The sequence below is a fragment of the Loxodonta africana genome, chromosome 22 (genome assembly GCF_030014295.1).
Source record: "Loxodonta africana isolate mLoxAfr1 chromosome 22, mLoxAfr1.hap2, whole genome shotgun sequence".
Taxonomy (NCBI): domain Eukaryota; kingdom Metazoa; phylum Chordata; class Mammalia; order Proboscidea; family Elephantidae; genus Loxodonta; species Loxodonta africana.
Window position 1 is genome coordinate 2,781,935 of NC_087363.1, and position 19,176 is coordinate 2,801,110.

At 39.4% G+C, this 19,176-nt stretch overlaps 2 protein-coding genes across 2 annotated transcripts; one reads left to right on the plus strand and one right to left on the minus strand.

The window, feature by feature from the left end:
- The first annotated feature begins 217 nt into the window (after positions 1 to 217).
- On the plus strand, positions 218 to 1,300 carry LOC135228437 (olfactory receptor 4C11-like). Its single transcript, XM_064274218.1, has one exon. The coding sequence runs from the start codon at positions 386 to 388 to the stop codon at positions 1,298 to 1,300; it is 915 nt and encodes a 304-aa protein (XP_064130288.1). The 5' UTR covers positions 218 to 385.
- Positions 1,301 to 16,163: 14,863 nt separating this feature from the next.
- On the minus strand, positions 16,164 to 17,351 carry LOC100674490 (olfactory receptor 4C6-like). The gene has a single exon (XM_010602145.3). The coding sequence runs from the start codon at positions 17,349 to 17,351 to the stop codon at positions 16,446 to 16,448; it is 906 nt and encodes a 301-aa protein (XP_010600447.1). The 3' UTR covers positions 16,164 to 16,445.
- Positions 17,352 to 19,176: the final 1,825 nt, after the last annotated feature.

The window sequence follows — 19,176 nt, forward strand, 5'->3', positions numbered from 1 at the left end:
CATGAAGACCAAGTTTCAAAGCAGTTAAGTCACTAATCCAGGGAAAGACAAAACAAGTTCTGTAGTTCTCAATCTTGGTAAAAATCAAAGCTTCTGAAGGATATATATATATTTTTTTACTTTATTCGCAAAATACAAAAGTGTTGAGCCAATCAGTCAGTTTCAGAATCAACAGATAAATCTGGGAGAGCCAGATTTTGCATCTGTAGATTTACAAAGATTCCTGGGGAATTTTGGTGCACACCAAAGGCAATTGAAGGTAACAAAACACGGAACAGAGCAAATGAATTCAGAGATTAGCCAAATGATCTTCCCAATATATCGCTTTTTTCTTCTCTCTGGAGATTAAGCCTTTGTCAGCTTCATCCCACCTACAGCCACTGACATGGCGATGAATAACAGTGTGACTGAATTCATTCTGTTTGGGTTGACCCAGGGTGCTGAACAGCAGAAAGCAATATTTGGGATCTTCTCGATTCTTTACCTTTCGACTCTGCTGGGGAACTTTCTCATTGTGGTGACTATTAAGACAAGTCATACTCTTGGGAGTCCCATGTACTTCTTCCTATTCTACCTGTCCTTTGCTGATGCCTGCTTTTCTACAACTACGACACCCAGATTGATTGTGGATGCTCTGTCTCAGAAGAAGACTATTGCCTACCTTGAGTGCATGACTCAGGTCTTTGCAGTCCATTTCTTTGGGTGTGTGGAGGTATTTGTGCTCATCCTCATGGCTTTTGATCGCTATGTGGCCATTTGTAAGCCACTGCGATACACAACCATCATGAGCAGGGGTGTCTGTGGCATGCTGGTGATTCTGGGCTGGGTGGGATCTTGTATCCATTCTTCAGCACAGATTTTCTTGGCTTTGAAATTGCCCTTCTGTGGCTCCAATGTGATTGACCACTATTTCTGTGACTTGCAGCCCCTGTTGAAACTTGCCTGCGTGGACGCTTATGTGATAAATTTGTTAGTTGTTTCCAGTAGCGGGGCCATATGCATGGTGAGTTTCATGCTCTTTCTTATATCCTATGTTGTCATTTTATACTCTCTGAGAAACCACAGTGCAGAAGGAAGGCGAAAAGCTCTTTCAACCTGTACCTCCCATTTCATTGTGGTTGTCATATTTTTTGGTCCTTGTATACTCATATACACATGCCCACCAACTACACTTCCAATGGACAAGATGGTGGCTGTGTTTTATACAATTGGGACACCCTTGCTCAACCCTCTGATCTATACACTGAGGAATGCAGAAGTGAAAAATGCCATGAAAAAGTTATGGTGTAGCAAATTATGACTTCAGTTGATAAATATGGTGTATTTAATTTACACTTCCTCAACAACTTAGTTTTGGTTACATGGACAGGAAAGGTGAAATACTCCTAACAGGAAACAATCCTAACAAGAAACAAGAATCAATATATATCAACATGTTATTGATTTGTTTTGCACACATTTGATATTCTGAAGGGATTGTATTAGACTATGAGTACTTAAAGCTCACAACCACTGTGAACAACGTGTAATGATCCATACTTGAATTCTATCAACATCTGACCATTTTCGCTTGGTAGAAAATTTCTTGTAGAAATTTTTCTCCTGAAAGAAATGCACTGTGTCCACCAAATTCCTTTTATAAATCTTTTTCTAGTACCATATGAATTTGGTCAACATGAGCCAGTCCATGAGAGACTGGAAACTTGCAGAATCCACGTTGTCATTTTGCCAGTATGAGCATTTGATAGAATGTTCCTAGAAGATGATGCCTTGGACATCTATAGCTGAGCGTGCCTCACTGGGCAATCCTGTACTGATACCACTAAGCCTCTCTTTCTGCCTAGATTTTTCTGAACTCAGTCCCTGCAGCCACCAATGTGGAGGAGCATATACTAGCCTGTCAGAATAGCACTCTTTAGAAGTGCACTTCCAGCGTGCATGTACACACATATGTGCAAATGCACACACACACGCACACAAATGCACACACAAATTTTAAGGTGCTTGACTGGAACAGTTAGCTATAATCCCTGGTTGAGAGACAATTAAAAATTAAAGTAGGGGGTGATGTCAGCCAAATGGCAGAGTAGGCAACGCCAAACATGTTCCTCCACAGAAACATCAGAAAAATGGGTACCGATGTGAGAGGCTGGCATACCTCTCTACTCCCATAACGGGGCAAGAGGATTCTCTACAGGGAATTCTCCAAAGCAGTTCTCACCAACCACTCGCCCACTTTACACTGACCAGGTTCCATACCCTTTATCTAGTTGTGAGGATTCTGATCTTTGTCATTCATTGCCTTCACTATGGAAACAGGCATGGTGTTGTCTGGAACACACTTTGTAATTTCACGCATTGTGTCTAGCCAAAATGTCAGCCTCACCACCTTGTTACATTAGAAATGTGAAATTATGATTTGTATCATTGCTGGAATTCAGAAGAACTGATTTCCCCTTAGGAAGGTCTTGCACGTTACTTGAATTTGAGAAAAAATTTGTGTGCACACTTGTGAAAGGTATACTTTATGGACAAAAGTTTGTGTAGTTAAAATTTACCTGTAAACAGGAAAAACCACAAAATGAATTACTGCTCTTAGATCTGATTATGGAGCTCCAGTAGTGAGGGGAAAGGACTGACTTGAGGAAGGCTAAAGGGGAAGGGGTAACCATCACAAGCATAAGATTAAGGGGAAGAAAAGAAGCCTTGGAAATCAGTCTCAGATTAGGCAAGACCCCAGGGACAGGTAAAGAAAAAAAAATATATATATATATGTATAGAAATCACAGGTGACCTCATAAAAGATCCAAGACAGCTATTAGAAAATCCCTTGTGGTTATTTATACGGTGAGGGAAGCCATTTTCAGTTTCCACCGTCACGTATGTTAATTTTTTGTTCTTTATTTATTTCATTAAAAGTTCATGACTTTTAAATTTGAGTATACAGGGCATACGGAGTCCCAAATTTACTTCTATTTCATGAAGAAAATCTTTTTCATATCCATGCTGTTGATTTATCTATTCCTTAAAATGTTTTCCAATTTGTTTTATAATGCAGAATTCTGTAGTCCAAGGAATACATATATATATATATATTTTTCTTTTACTCATTCTTAAACAAGTTAAGATCTAGCATTTGCATATAACCAATATGGCAGATTTTGATATCACCTAAATGTCCATTTTTTTGTGTATTCAGATACAAGATAGTAGAGTCTTTGTCAGTCTATCCCTGAATTACTGTGTCAAGCAGAGGCTCAAATTGCAAGAAATATGTAGGGCGAATGATAAATGCATTTTTTGATATTCTTTACTCTGTCTTGTGAAGTTTCACCGCATACACCCACAGTTTAGTGTTCTTAGCATTCAGCAACAGGCTCAGATTGCTCAGGCCCCTTGTGCAGATTTTTGGATCTTTTTTCTCTGCATGGCTCCTTCCTCTCCAGGATTCGGCCACTCGAACCAGAAGCCTGCAGTTATCTTAAAACAAAACAAAACAACACTTAAACCTGCTGCCATGGAGTCACTTTTGACCCATGACAAACCCATGTGTTACAGGGTAGAATTGCTCATAGGATTTTCTTGACTGTAATCTCTACATGGAAACCCTGGTAGAGCAGTGGTTAAGTGCTATGGCTGCTAACCAAAGGGTAGATGGCCAGTCCTTTCTTCCATAGCACTGTTGGGTGGGTTTGGACTACCAGCCTTAGGTTCGTAGTTTAGCACAAATTGTTTGTACCATCCAGGACTTTTGCATCTATCCTAGGGCTCATCTCTTTTATTTCCCTTCCTTAAGGGACTCTAGTTCTATACTGTCTTTTTTCCAATTTTGGAAACGATTGTTTCACTTTTTTTTTTCCAGTTTTAGTAAAGAAATAGGGAAGTCCAGTTTCTCTGCTATGTCTGAAAGGATTAAGTACTATGTTTAAGAAAATTAAATTTTTATCTCTCAGTTTATTCAGCTTTCCTTTAGGAAGATGTTTAGTATTCTTCATAACGATTTCACACACATTTTTACGTTCCTTATATAGTTTTTAGTTGTATTGTGACTTATTTTATTTTCTAAATATTTATTGCAGTTTTATTTGAAAATATTATGTTGATTTTCAGCTAAACACTTTTTTTTTAATAACTTTTATTAAGCTTCAAGTGAACGTTTACAAATCCAATCAGTCTGTCACATATAAGTTTACATACATCTCACTCCCTACTCCCACATGCTCTCCCCCTCTTGAGTCAGCCCTTTCAGTCTCTCCTTTCTTGACAATTTTGCTGGCTTCCCTCTCTCTCTATCCTCCCATCCCCCCTCCAGACAAGAGTTGCCAACACAATCTCGAGTGTCCACCTGATATCATTAGCTCACTCTTCATCAGCATCTATCTCCCACCCGCTAACCAGTCCCTTTCATTTCTGATGAGTTGTCTTCGGGGATGGTTCCTGTCCTGTGTCAACTGAAGGTCTGGGGAGCATGGCCGCCGGGATTCCTCCAGTCTCAGTCAGACCATTAAGTTTGGTCTTTTTATGAGAATTTGGGGTCTGTATCCCACTGATCTCCTGCTCCCTCAGGGGTCCTCTGCTGTGCTCCCTGTCAGGGCAGTCATCGATTGTGGCCGGGCACCAACTAGTTCTTCTGGTCTCAGAATGATGTAGGTCTCTGGTTCATGTGGCCCTTTCTGTCTCTTGGGCTCTTAGTTGTCGTGTGGCCTTGATGTTCTTCCTTTTCCTTTGCTCCAGGTGGGTTGAGACCAATTGCTGCATCTTAGATGGCCGCTTGTTAGCATTTAAGACCCCAGACGCCACATTTCAAAGTGGGATGCAGAATGATTTCATAATAGAATTATTTTGCCAATTGACTTAGTAGTCCCCGCAAACCATGTTCCCCAGACCCCCGCACTTGCTCCGCTGACCTTTGAAGCATTCATTTTATCCCGGAAACTTCTTTGCTTTTGGTCCAGTCCAATTGAGCTGACCTTCCATGTATTGAGTGTTGTCTTTCCCTTCACCTAAAGCAGTTCTTATCTACTGATTAATTAATAAAAAACCCTCTCCCACCCTCCCTCCCTCCCCCCCTCGTAACCACAAAAGTATGTGTTCTTCTCAGGTTTACTATTTCTCACGATGTTATAATAGTGGTCTTATACAATATTTGTCCTTTTGCCTCTGACTAATTTCGCTCAGCATAATGCCTTCCAGGTTCCTCCATGTTATGAAATGTTTCAGAGATTCGTCACTGTTCTTTATCGATGCGTAGTATTCCATTGTGTGAATATACCACAATTTATTTACCCACTCATCCGTTGATGGACACCTTGGTTGCTTCCAACTTTTTGCTATTATAAACAGAGCTGCAATAAACATGGGTGTGCATGTATCTGTTTGTATGAAGGCTCTTGTATCTCTAGGGTATATTCCTAGGAGTGGGATTTCTGGGTTGTATGGTAGTTCTATTTCTAACTGTTTAAGATAACGCCAGATGGATTTCCAGAGTGGTTGTACCATTTTACATTCCCACCAGCAGTGTATGAGAGTTCCAATCTCTCCGCAGCCTCTCCAACATTTATTATTTTGTGTTTTTTGGATTAATGCCAGCCTTGCTGGTGTGAGATGGAATCTCATCGTAGTTTTAATTTGCATTTCTCCAATGGCTAATGATCGAGAGCATTTTCTCATGTATCTGTTGGCTGCCTGAATATCTTCTTTAGTGAAATGTGTGTTCATATCCTTTGCCCACTTCTTGATGGGGTTGTTTGTCTTTTTGTGGTTGAGTTTTGACAGAATCATGTAGATTTTAGAGATCAGGCGCTGGTCGGAGATGTCATAGTTGAAAATTCTTTCCCAGTTTGTAGGTGGTCTTTTTACTCTTTTGGAGAAGTCTTTAGATGAGCATAGGTGTTTCATTTTTAGGAGCTCCCAGTTATCAGGTTTCTCTTCATCATTTTTGGTAATGTTTTATATTCTGTTTATACCTTGTATTAGGGCTCCTAGGGTTGTCCCAATTTTTTCTTCCATGATCTTTATCGTTTTAGTCTTTATGTTTAGGTCTTTGATCCACTTGGAGTTAGTTTTTGTGCATGGTGTGAGGTATGGGTCCTGTTTCATTTTTTTGCAAATGGATATCCAGTTATGCCAGCACCATTTGTTAAAAAGGCTATCTTTTCCCCAGTTAATTGACACTGGTCCTTTGTCAAATATCAGCTGCTCATACGTGGATGGATCTATGTCTGGGTTCTCAATTCTGTTCCATTGGTCTATGTGTCTGTTGTTGTACCAATACCAGGCTGTTTTGACTACTGTGGCTGTATAGTAGGTTCTGAAGTCAGGTAAGGTGAGGCCTCCCACTTTCTTCTTCTTTTTCAGTAGTGCTTTGCTTATCCGGGGCTTCTTTCCCTTCCATATGAAATTGGTGATCTGTTTCTCTATCCCCTTAAAATATGACATTGGAATTTGCATCGGAAGTGCGTTAAATGTATAGATGGCTTTTGGTAGAATAGACATTTTTACTATGTTAAGTCTTCCTATCCATGAGCAGGGTGTGTTTTTCCACTTAAGTATGTCCTTTTGAATTTCTTGTAGTACAGCTTTGTAGTTTTCTTTGTATAGGTCTTTTACATCCTGGGTAAGATTTATTCCTAAGTATCTTATCTTCTTGGGGACTACTGTGAATGGTATTGATTTGGTTATTTCCTCTTCGGTGTTCTTTTTGTTGATGTAGAGGAATCCAAGTGATTTTTGTATGTTTATTTTATAAGCTGAGACTCTGCCAAACTCTTCTATTAGTTTCAGTAGTTTTCTGGAGGATTCCTTAGGGTTTTCTGTGTATATAATCATGTCATCTGCAAATAGTGATAACTTTACTTCTTCCTTGCCAATCCGGATACCTTTTATTTCTTTGTCTAGCCTAATTGCCCTGGCTAGGACTTCTAGCACAATGTTGAATAAGAGCGGTGATAAAGGGCATCCTTGTTTGGTTCCCGTTCTCAAGGGAAATGCTTTCAGGTTCTCTCCATTTAGAGTGATATTGGCTGTTGCCTTTGCATAGATGCCCTTTATTATGTTGAGGAATTTTCCTTCAATTCCTATTTTGGTAAGAGTTTTTATCATGAATGGGTGTTGGACTTTGTCAAATGCCTTTTCTGCATCAATTGATAAGATCATGTGGTTTTTGTCTTTTGTTTTATTTGTGTGATGGATTACATCAATGGTTTTTCTGATATTAAACCAGCCTTGCATACCTGGTATAAATCCCACTTGATCAGGGTGAATTATTTTTTTGATGTGTTGTTGGATTCTATTGGCTAGAATTTTGTTGAGGATTTTTGCATCAATGTTCATGAGGGATATAGGTCTATAATTTTCTTTTTTTGTAATGTCTTTACCTGGTTTTGGTATCAGGGAGATGGTGGCTTCATAGAATGAGTTGGGTAGTATTCCGTCGTTTTCTATGCTTTGGAATACCTTTAGTAGTAGTGGTGTTAACTCTTCTCTGAAAGATTGGTAGAACTCTGCAGTGAAGCCGTCCGGGCCAGGGCTTTTTTTTGTTGGGAGTTTTTTGATTACCGTTTCAATCTCTTTTTTTGTTATGGGTCTATTTAGTTGTTCTACTTCTGAATGTGTTAGTTTAGGTAGGTAGTGTTTTTCCAGGAATTCATCCATTTCTTCTAGGTTTTCAAATTTGTTAGAGTACAATTTTTCATAATAATCTGAAATGATTCTTTTGATTTCATTTGGTTCTGTTGTGATGTGGTCCTTCTCATTTCTTATTTGGGTTATTTGTTTCCTTTCCTGTATTTCTTTAGTCAGTCTAGCCAATGGTTTATCAATTTTGTTAATTTTTTCAAAGAACCAGCTTTGGGCTTTGTTAATTCTTTCAATTGTTTTTCTGTTCTCTAATTCATTTAGTTCAGCTCTAATTTTTATTATTTGTTTTCTTCTGGTGCCTGATGGATTCTTTTGTTGCTCACTTTCTATTTGTTCAAGTTGTAGGGACAGTTCTCTGATTTTGGCTCTTTCTTCTTTTTGTATGTGTGCATTTATTGATATAAATTGGTCTCTGAGCACTGCTTTTGCTGTGTCCCAGAGGTTTTGATACAAAGTATTTTCATTCTCGTTGCTTTCTAAGAATTTCCTTATTCCCTCCTTGATGTCTTCTATAACCCAGTCTTTTTTCAGGAGGGTATTGTTCATTTTCCAAGTATTTGATTTCTTTTCCCTAGTTTTTCTGTTATTGATCTGTAGTTTTATTGCCTTGTGGTCTGAGAAGATGCTTTGTAATATTTCGATGTTTTGGACTCTGCAAAGGTTTGTTTTATGACCTAATATGTGGTCTATTCTAGAGAATGTTCCATGTGCACTAGAAAAAAAAGTATATTTTGCAGCAGTTGGGTGGAGAGTTCTGTATAAGTCAATGAGGTCAAGTTGGTTGATTGTTGTAATTAGATCTTCCGTGTCTCTGTTGAGCTTCTTACTGGATGTCCTGTCCTTCTCTGAAAGTGGTGTGTTGAAGTCTCCTACTATAATTGTGGAGGTATCTATCTCGCTTTTCAATTCTGTTAAAATTTGATTTATGTATCTTGCACCCCTGTCATTGGGTGCATAAATATTTAATATGGTTATGTCTTCCTGATCAATTGTCCCTTTTATCATTATATAGTGTCCTTCTTTATCCTTTGTGGTGGATTTAAGTCTAAAGTCTATTTTGTCAGAAATTAATATTGCTACTCCTCTTCTTTTTTGCTTATTGTTTGCTTGATATACTTTTTTCCATCCTTTGAGTTTTAGTTTGTTTGTGTCTCTAAGTCTAAGGTGTGTCTCTTGTAGGCAGCATATAGATGGATCGTGTTTCTTTATCCAGTCTGTGACTGTCTGTCTCTTTATTGGTGCATTTAGTCCATTTACATTCAGGGTAATTATAGATAAATAAGTTTTTAGTGCTGTCATTTTGATGCCTTTTTATGTGTGTTGTTGACAATTTCATTTTTCCACATACTTTTTTGTGCTGAGGCTTTTTTCTTAGTAAATTGTGAGATCCTCATTGTCATAGTGCTTGACTTTATGTTAGTTGAGTCGTTACGTTTTTCTTGGTTTTTATCTTGAGTTATAGAGCTGTTATACCTTTTTGTGGTTACCTTATTATTTACCCCTATTTTTCTAAGTAAAAACCTAACTTGTATTGTTCTATATCGCCTTGTATCACTCTCCATCTGGCAGTTCAATGCCTCCTGTATTTAGTCCCTCTTTTTGATTATTGTGATCTTTTACCTATTGACTTCCATGATTCCCTGTTATGTGTACTTATTTTTTTTTAATTAATCTTAATTTGTTTGTTTTTGTGATTTCCCTATTTGAGTTGATATCAGGACGTTCTGTTTTGTGACCTTGTGTTGTGCTGATATCTGATATTATTGGTTCTCTGACCAAACAATATCCTTTAGTATTTCTTGTAGCTTTGGTTTGGTTTTTGCAAATTCTCTAAACTTGTGTTTGTCTGTAAATATCTTAATTTCGCCTTCATATTTCAGAGAGAGTTTTGCTGGATATATGATCCTTGGCTGGCAGTTTTTCTCCTTCAGTGTTCTGTATATGTCGTCCCATTCCCTTCTTGCCTGCATGGTTTCTGCTGAGTAGTCAGAACATATTCTTATTGATTCTCCCTTGAAGGAAACCTTTCTTTTCTCTCTGGCTGCTTTTAAAATTTTCTGTTTATCTTTGGTTTTGGTGAGTTTGATGATAATATGTCTTTGTGTTTTTCTTTTTGGATCAATCTTAAATGGGGTTCGATGAGCATCTTGGATAGATATCCTGTCGTCTTTCATGATGTCAGGGAAGTTTTCTGTCAGGAGTTCTTCAACTATTTTCTCTGTGTTTTCTGTCCCCCCTCCCTGTTCTGGGAGTCCAATCACCCGCAGGTTATCCTTCTTGATAGAGTCCCACATAATTCTTAGGGTTTCTTCATTTTTTTAAATTCTTTTATCTGATTTTTTTTCAGCTATGTTGGTGTTGATTCCCTGGTCCTCCAGATTTCCCAGTCTGCATTCTAATTGCTCGAGTCTGCTCCTCTGACTTCCTAGTGTGTTGTCTAATTCTGTTATTTTATTGTTAATCTTTTGGATTTCTACATGTTGTCTCTCTATGGATTCTTGCAACTTATTAATTTTTCCAGTATGTTCTTGAATAATCTTTTTGAGTTCTTCAACAGTTTTATCAGTGTGTTCCTTGGCTTTTCTGCAGTTATCCTAATTTCATTTGTGATATCTTTAAGCATTCTGTAAATTAGTTTTTTATATTCTGTATCTGATAATTCCAAGATTGTATCTTCATTTGGGGAAGATTTTGATTCTTTTGTTTGGGGGGTTGGAGAAGCTGTCATGGTCTGCTTCTTTAAGTGGTTTGATATGGATTGTTGTCTCCGAGCCATCACTGGGAAACTAGTTTTTCCAGAAAATCCGCTAAAAAAAAATGCACTCAGATCCCTATCAGAGTTCTCCCTCTGGCTCAGGCTATTCAGATGTTAATGAAGCCGCCTGGGGAGGGTGGGGGAGGGAACAGAGAGATAGGAGAGTAGCACCTCAGAATATAGCCAGAGTTGCTTGTCTTGCTTGGAATGACTATTATATCTGAGATTCCTGTGGGCGCCTCGCCTATGTGTGCTGGCTGTGTGGAGATTGCCCCCGGGGGGTCTGGCCCACTTGAGTCACGGTCAGATCCTCCTCTTCCAGCCCCACGCCCAGCATCAAGGTTCCCCTACTCGGACGGTGCACTCTCGACTCCAAAATCAGTCGCTGCCTTCCGGGGACTTCTCGTCCCTCCAGCCACGTGGCCGTGCCGCCCCCGAGAACCAGTTGGGCCCCCTCCCGGGGTTAGTTCAGATGGGTGGAGCAGCTCCCCGTGCTGCTTGTGCTGTGACCGAGTGTCCTGGCTGGGACGCTGTTCTCCCCGCTCCAATACCCGTCGCTGCCTCCCGGGGACTTCTCCTACCAGCTGCGTCCCACGCCACCCGCGCGACCCAGCTGGGCCCCTTCCCGGGGTTAGTTCAGGGGGGTGGAGCAACTCTCCGTGTTTATGCCGTACCTGCGTCCAGTCCAAATCCCTGCAGGATGGTTCCCCGGCTCGGACGCTGCTCTTTCTGCTCCAAGACCAGTCACTGCCTCCCAGGGACTTCTCCTACTGGCTGCGTCCCACGCCGCCCGTGGAACCGGCTGGTCCCCCTCCCGGGGTTAGTTCAGGGGGGTGGAGCAGCTCTCTGTGCTTCTGCCGTACCTGACTGGTACACTGGCTCCAGGCTCTGGAAACAATCGCTGCTTCCCCGTATTAGTTCGTTCTCCGTCTCTAAATCTGTGTTTGTTGTTCAGGGTTCGTAGATTGTTATGTATGTGATCGATTCACTTGTTTTTCCGTGTCTTTGTTGTAAGAGGGATCCGAGGTAGCGTCTGCCTAGTCCGCCATCTTGGCTCCGCCTCCTAAACACTTTTAATAAAGCTTAAAATTTGTCAGTTGATCGTCTCAGTTTTTCTAAGAAGATGAACATGTTAGCAAATAATGAACTGTGCCTCTTCATTTTCAGTTTTGATTACCTTACTTCTTTTTGCCATTATTTTATTGGTTAACACAGAGTTTCCAAAGTGACAGCCCATGGACAGAATTCCCCTGAAAGAATTTATTTAATCCAAAGATTGTTGCTCAGCAAAGCGTTTTAAAGAAACTTAATTAGTTATCAACATATTCAAATCAATAAAATGCACATAAAAATGTGGATGCCATACTTCTCCTGAAAATCTGAGTGTTTGGCAAATTGTACATACACTCCCATAAGGCAACAACAGATCAGAGCTAGTAATGGACGACCCCTAAGGAGATTAAAATTCACTCCATCTCTAGAAGCCATATTCCTATGACCCCTTAAAAGTCTCTACAGAAGCTGGTGTTGCTGTTTTTTTTTATTCAACTGGACTCTGTAGGTTTTGAGGTTAGGATCTCTGCATTAGGGCCCTCAGTACAATGTATAGTAATAATAATTAAAAAAAAAGTTTCCAATGAGTTGATTCCAACTCACGAAGGCCCTGTGTGTCAGAGTAGAACTTGCTTCATAGGATTTTCAGTGGCCATGACCTTTAGAAAGTAGATTGCCAGGACTTTCTTCTAAAGTACCTCTGGTTAGATTCAAACCATCGCCCTCTCAGTTAGTAGTCAAGCGCTTAACCGTTTGACTGCAATAATAAAAGATGGCCTTGTCTTGTTATTGAATTTAATGAACCTCTTCCACAACTAAATTTGACTTTTTTTTTAGTTTTTTATAAGAAACCCTTTCATCAAGTTAAAGAATTTCAATTTTAGTTTGCCGTGTTTTGATCATAATCCAGTCTAAGATCTACCAAATCCCACTTTGGCATCTTGTAAATGATTTTATATGTGTGTGTGTGTATATATATATATATATATATATATATATATATATATAACCACTGCCCTCAAGTGGATTCCGACTCATGGCGATGCTATAGGACAGAGTAGAACTGCCCCATAGTATACATATATATATATATATATAATATATATACATATAAAAAAAACATATATATATGTGTATAAAACCTGCTGCCGTCGAGTCGATTCCGACTCATAGTGACCCTACAGGGCAGAGTAGAACTGCCCCATAGAGTTTCCAAGTAGCGCCTCGTGGATTTGAACTGCTGACCTTTTGGTTAGCAGCCGAAGTATTTAACCACTACTCCACCAGGTTTTCCATATATATATATATAATTGCTAGTCCTTACCTACTAAAATGTATTTAATGAGAAAGACAAGCACCCCATTTAATGAGATGAGAACTAATCTTCATTAAAGATGTCACTTTGGGAACTAAGGTACACCTGATCCAAGCCGTAGTATTTTCAGTTGCCTCATATGCATGTGAAAGCTGGACAATGAATATGGAAGACCGAAGAAGAACTGATGCTTTTTAACTACGGTTTTGGCAAAAAATATTGAGTATACTGCCACAAGAAGAAACAAATCTGTCTTGGAAGAAGTACAGCCAGAATGCTTCTTAGAAGCAAGGACAGCTAGGCTTCCTTTCACATGCTTTGGACATGTTATCAGGAGGGACCTGTCCTTGAAGAAGGACGTCATGCTTGGTAGAGGGTCAACGAAAAAAAAGACTCTCAAGTAGATGGACTGACACAGTGGCTACAGCAATGGGCTCAAACATAACAACAATTATGAAGACAGCATAGGGCTGGGCAGTGTTCCATTCTGTTGAACATAGAATCGCTATGTGTTGGAACCAACTTGATGGCACCTAACAACAACAAGAATTTTAATTACTTATTGAAAAGATATCAAATAACTGGCAGGTGAACCTATATTATAGTAAGACGTAGTCAGGGAGCAGCTGGTATGTTTGAACTGCCAACATTTTGGTTAGCAGCCAAACCTTAAACACTGTGCCACCAGGGCTCCAAACAATTACAAACATGGAATTAAACCTAGCATTATTAAACCTCACATAGTACACATATATGAAGTTTAGGACCACAAGCTAAATCCCTCTCTGTATTCACATAATATGATTATGATAAAGACTCTGTTACAGTTTTTACAGGATACCCTGGTTGCATAGTGTTTATGGCTGCTAACCAAAAGTTCAGCAGTTTGAATCCAACAGGTGCTCCATGGAAACCATAAGGGGCAGTTCTACCCGGTCTTGTAGGGTCAATTTTGTGTTGGAATTGACTCGACAGCAATGGGTTTGGCTTTTCTGGAAGGTTTTTACAAAGGCCCAAATAACCATACTATGATGGCATTTCTGTTCTATATTGACGATAAGTTGAAAAATGAATAAATCTAAAGTCAATGTGGGTACTTTGAAATATTTTAAGAAAGTATTGTGAAGTTTATTCTACAATTAAAAATTAAAGGACAAACTGAAAGGTAACTACAAAAGCTTTTCACATCATATTGCTCAATAACTATAGCACATAAGTTAGGATCAAATACATGAATGGATAAACAAACTATGGTATACACACAAAATGAAATACTACATAATAATAAAGAACAATGATGAATCTGTGAAACATCTCCCAACATGAATGAATCTGGAGGAGATTATGCTGAGTGAAATAAGTCAATCACAAAAGGACAAATACTGTATGGGACCTCTATCATAAAAACTCATGAAAAGGTTTACACACAGAAAGAAACCATCTTTGATGGTTATGACAGAGGGGAGGAGCGGGGAGAAAAAAACACTAGCCAGACAATAGAATAGTGGTAACTTTAGTGAAAGATTAAGACAGTACACAACACTTGGGAGCCAGGACAACTTGCCCAAGGCAAGGTCATGGAAGCTTCACAGATCCATTCAAACTCCCTGAGGGACCAAATTACTGGGCTGAGGACTGGGAAACTTGGTCTTGGGGGACATCTAGCTCAATTGCCATAACATAGTTTATAAAGAAAATATTCTACACCCTACTTTGGTGAGTAGCATCTGAAGTCATAAAAGCTTGTGAGCAGCCATCTAAAATACTCCACTTGTCCCACCCCATCTGGAGCAAGGGAGAATGGAGAAAACCAAAGACACAAGGGAAAGATTGGTCCAAAGGACTAATAGACTACAACTACCACAGCCTCCACCAGAGTGAATCCAACACAACCAGATGGTGCCCTGCTACCACCACCAACTGCTCTGACGGGGATCACAGTAGACAGTCCCAGACAGAGTAAGAGAAAAATACAGAACAAAATTCAAACTCAAAAAAAAAAAAAAAGCCAACTTAGTCTGACAGAGACTGGAGAAACCCCAAGAGTATGGCCCCTAGACACCCTTTTAACTCAGTACTGAAGTCACTCCTGGAGTTCATCCTCCAGTCAAAGATTAGACAGGCCCATAAAACAGAACAAGACTAAATGGGTACACCAGCCCAGGGACAAGAATGAGAAGACAAGAGGGAACAGGAAACCTGGTAATGTGAAATTCAAGGTCAAGAAGGGGAGAGGGTTGACATGTAGTGTGGTTGCCAACCATGTCACAAAACAATATGTGTATTATTTGTTTAATGAGGAACTAATCTGCTCTGTAAACCTTCATCTAAACCACAATAAAAAAAAAAAAAGTTAGAGTTAATATGAGATTCTAAAAGAATTTTTGGTTTTCAGTCATTTTGAACAGGTAATAATAAAATTCTTGCTCTCTGGGGCTTCAGAGAAGGCCAGGACTTAGATATATTAACACTACACAATCTGACCCTTGCCTACATTTCTGGCTACATTTCTTGCTCCTCTTTACTTTAGTGATTATGTTCCAGCCACTTTACTTTTTTATAGTTCCTTGAAAATGCCTGCCTTAGAGTTGTTCTATGTATTTTCTCTCCCTAGGATCTCTATCCTAGTACTCCTCACAGGGATATTTCCTAATGATTCCTTTTGTCAATTATTGGTGCTTGTCATTATTATTAATCTTATTAATTAATACATTTAATCACTTTTTATAAGGAAACCTCAACAGAATTCAAAATCAACTGGAAATGTCACTTACTCATAGACTCCTTCTCTGATTACCCACTATGATGTACTCTTCCAGAAATAATCAAAGCACCCCATTCCCATTAACTCTGTTGTACTAATCACACTTTGGTTTTTTTGTTTATTTTTAATTGCTTATTAACTGTCTCCCTAATCATCAGAATTTGGCTATTTTGAAAAGGAAAGGTGCTTGTCTTCTATAATCATTCAACAGACAGGTATTGAAAATAAATTGGTTCCAGGCATCAATAAAACAAAAGTCCTTCCCTCAGAGGCTTTCAATCTAGAGAGGAAGATGGAAAGTCACAGAAGTCAACGGAAAACTAAACAAAAGTAGTTACACTTTTGATCATAAAAAAAAAAAAAAACTTTTGATCATAGCTATAAGGAAATTAAGCAGATGTTGATATAGAAAATAATGGCAGGAGTGAAAGATTCTTTTAATAGAGTCGTTGGGGAAGGCTTCTCAGGGGAAGTGATACCAATGTAAGACAGAATACGACTGCTTGTTTCCAGGTAGAGAGCCCAGCAAATGTAAAGTCACTGTGGTGAGAAAGGGCTTAGATAGGCCTAGCTACAGGTGAAAAAACCCAACATGGCTGAGGAGAGGAGACGGGGAGCTCTTAATGTGCTTGGGAAGGTAGAGACAGTCATCAGATTAACCAGGAAATTCTAGAACAAGGAAAGGAATTTCCAAAGACAGTGGGAAGCGGAGGAAGTGTATAAAAGAAAAGAGTATCATAATCTCTATATTGTAAATACCCTAAATGATAAATCAGACTTATATTTTTAAAAGATATCTTTGGATTCTTCTGGAACATAGGCAGTTTTATTTCTCCCACATCTTGGAGAAAATGACGGTCTTTATTGGGAAACTCATAATGCTATCAGCATGATGACAGTTACTTGCCAACTAAAGTCTCTCATTGAATCCAAAGTTTCTTCATGGCATTTTTCACCTCTGCATTCCTCAGGGTGTAGATTAAGGGATTTAACATGGGTGTGATGATATCCGACACAGCCATTGCCTTGTCTATGGGATAAGTGGCCACAGGCCTCACATAGAAGAAAATGCATGGCACAAAGAAAAAGATGATCACTGTGAGATGGGAGCCACAGGTAGACAGGGCTTTGTGTCGCCCTTCAGAGCTACAAGACTTCAAGGAGCAGAGGATGATCATGTAGGAGACAATGAGGATAAGAAAGATGGTCACACACATCACGCCACTATTGAGGATGACCAAGAAGCCCAGGATGCGGGTGTCCATGCAGGCCAATGTCAGCAGTTGAAACAAATCACACATAAAGTGATCAATGACATGGGGACCACAGAAAGGTATTTGGTACATGAAGAGGAGCTGTGTAATTGCATGCAAAAATCCTCCCACCCAGACCCCTCCCAGCAGCAGGCAGCACACCCGAGGACTCATGGTAGTCATGTAGTGCAGGGGCTTACAGATGGCCACATAGCGGTCATAGGCCATCACAATGAGAAGGATGATCGACACCCCACCAAAGAAATGTACTGCAAAGAGCTGGGTCATGCAGCCTTCGAGCGAGATGGTAGTACTCTCAGAGAAGGAATCCACAATCATCTTGGGGGTGATGACGGAAGAAAAGATGGCATCCGTTAGGGACAAGTAAGTAAGGAAAAAATACATAGGTGACCTCAGACTCTGACTTGCAGTCATAGTTACCACAATGAGTAGGTTTCCCAACATGGTGGTCACATACATGATTAGAAATACAGTAGAAAATATTTTCCTCAGCTCTGGGTTTTTCGTAAGACCCAAAAGAATGAATTCAGTTACGTTGTTTTGATTTCCCATTTACTAGGTACTGATATGAGCTCTGGCTGAGAGTTGGAAAATCTAAAAAAGGAACATAGCATTTATAATTAGTGACTATTTGTCTGCATTTATTTGGCTCAAGCTGTGTTTGGAGAGTTAGGGGCAGTAACCAGGTAAACCAGAGAATTCTAGGACAAGGCAAGGAATTTCTAAGGGCAATGGGAAACAAAGGGAGGGTATAAAGCAAACGAGTATTATAATTTCTTCATTGTAAATACCCTAAATTATAAATCAGGCTTATATTTTTAAAAGACACCTCTGGATTCTAGTGGAAGTTGGGCAATTTTATTTCTCACATATCTCTTATGGAATAATTTTCAGGGGAAATTCATAACGTTTTCAGCATAATGACAGTTACTTGCCAAACAGTCTAGACCAGATGCCATGGAGTAGATTCCGACTCATGGTGACCCCACATATGTCAGAGTAGAACTGTGAGCAGTAGGGTTTTCTATGGCTGATTTTTCAGAAGTAGATTGCCAGGCCTTTCTTTCAAGGTGCCTCTGGGTAGATTCAAACCTATAACCTTTGGGCTTGCAGCCGAGGTCATTAACTGTTTGTATCACCTAGGACTTCACATTTCTCAAAGTTCCTAATCAATTACTAAGGATGCAGTGAGCACCAATACAATTCATGGTATTGTATAGAACAAAAGGAAACTGCAACGAACTGTGAACTGAATAGAGAATACTGGTGTCAGCCCTTTCTCCAGGATTGAAAGTGGAGTTGATGTCAGAGACTGGCTACTATTCCTCCGTCAATCAGACTCAATGATGACAATTATCGGGTATAGTCTGTGAACATTTGTATTTCTAGACCTGCTTCAGCCATAACCAAGGACCAAACCATACCCCAAACTTCCAGCTCAGCGCTGACTTACAACCATCAGCTGCTTTTGTGATATTCCTTTTCTCTTTCCACAATGGGTCAATGAGGAACATTTTTTAAAGGACTGGTCAAATAAGAAAGGGGCAATCTTAGTTAACATTTTTCTTTTTCTTTGTCAGTCCAGTTCCCTCTTATTTCCTAATTATTTAAGCAGACAACAAATATCTTAAAAACTCAGCAGATGCTGCAAAGTTGAGCAATAAAAAGAAGTGTCAGATGTGGCTCTTTCCTTAAATAAGGGGCAGGCCTAGTACATTTAAAATAATGACAAATAAATTATTGAGAATGGAAGACATGAAAGAAAAACAAAGTATTGAAGTTTTAAAGCTAGACAAAGGCTATTCCCTGCAGGGAGGAAAGCATGAGCAAAGGCCCAGAGCTGGGGATAAGAGACACGGTTCAGGGCAGAACCAGAGAGCTAAGGTCTTAGAGTTAACATAGACCAGGTTCTAATTTTGACTTCTGGAACACTTTTTAGCTGTGTAATTAGCTAAAAGTCATTTATCCTTCCAGATCTGCATTTTTATGTAGAAATATTGCATTTGTGTATTTATAAATGCATTTTAATAATATAAATTTATACATAGATTGCATCATGTATGCAAATATACCGTACATTAAATTTTTAATCAACGACTTATTATTGACAACATTCCATGTCAGTATATGGAGATTTATCATATTCCCAATTTTCTGCTAGTACATTGCTTCAGTGAATGTTTTGTGTTGATGTATGTATCTATGACTATATCAGGGTAACCCTGGTGGCGTAGTGGTTAAGACCTACGGCTGCTAACCATAAAGGTAGGCAGTTCGAATCCATCAGGTGCTCCTTGGAAGCCCTGTGGGGCAGTTCTTCTATGTCCTTTAGTGTTGCTGTTAGTCGGAATCAACTAGACAGCAACTGGGCCAGGTT

Coding starts and splice junctions, on each gene's coding strand:
- LOC100674490 (XM_010602145.3), bottom strand. CDS start 17,351: ATGGGAAATCAAAACAACGTAACTGAATTCATTCTTTTGGGTCTTACG.
- LOC135228437 (XM_064274218.1), top strand. CDS start 386: ATGGCGATGAATAACAGTGTGACTGAATTCATTCTGTTTGGGTTGACC.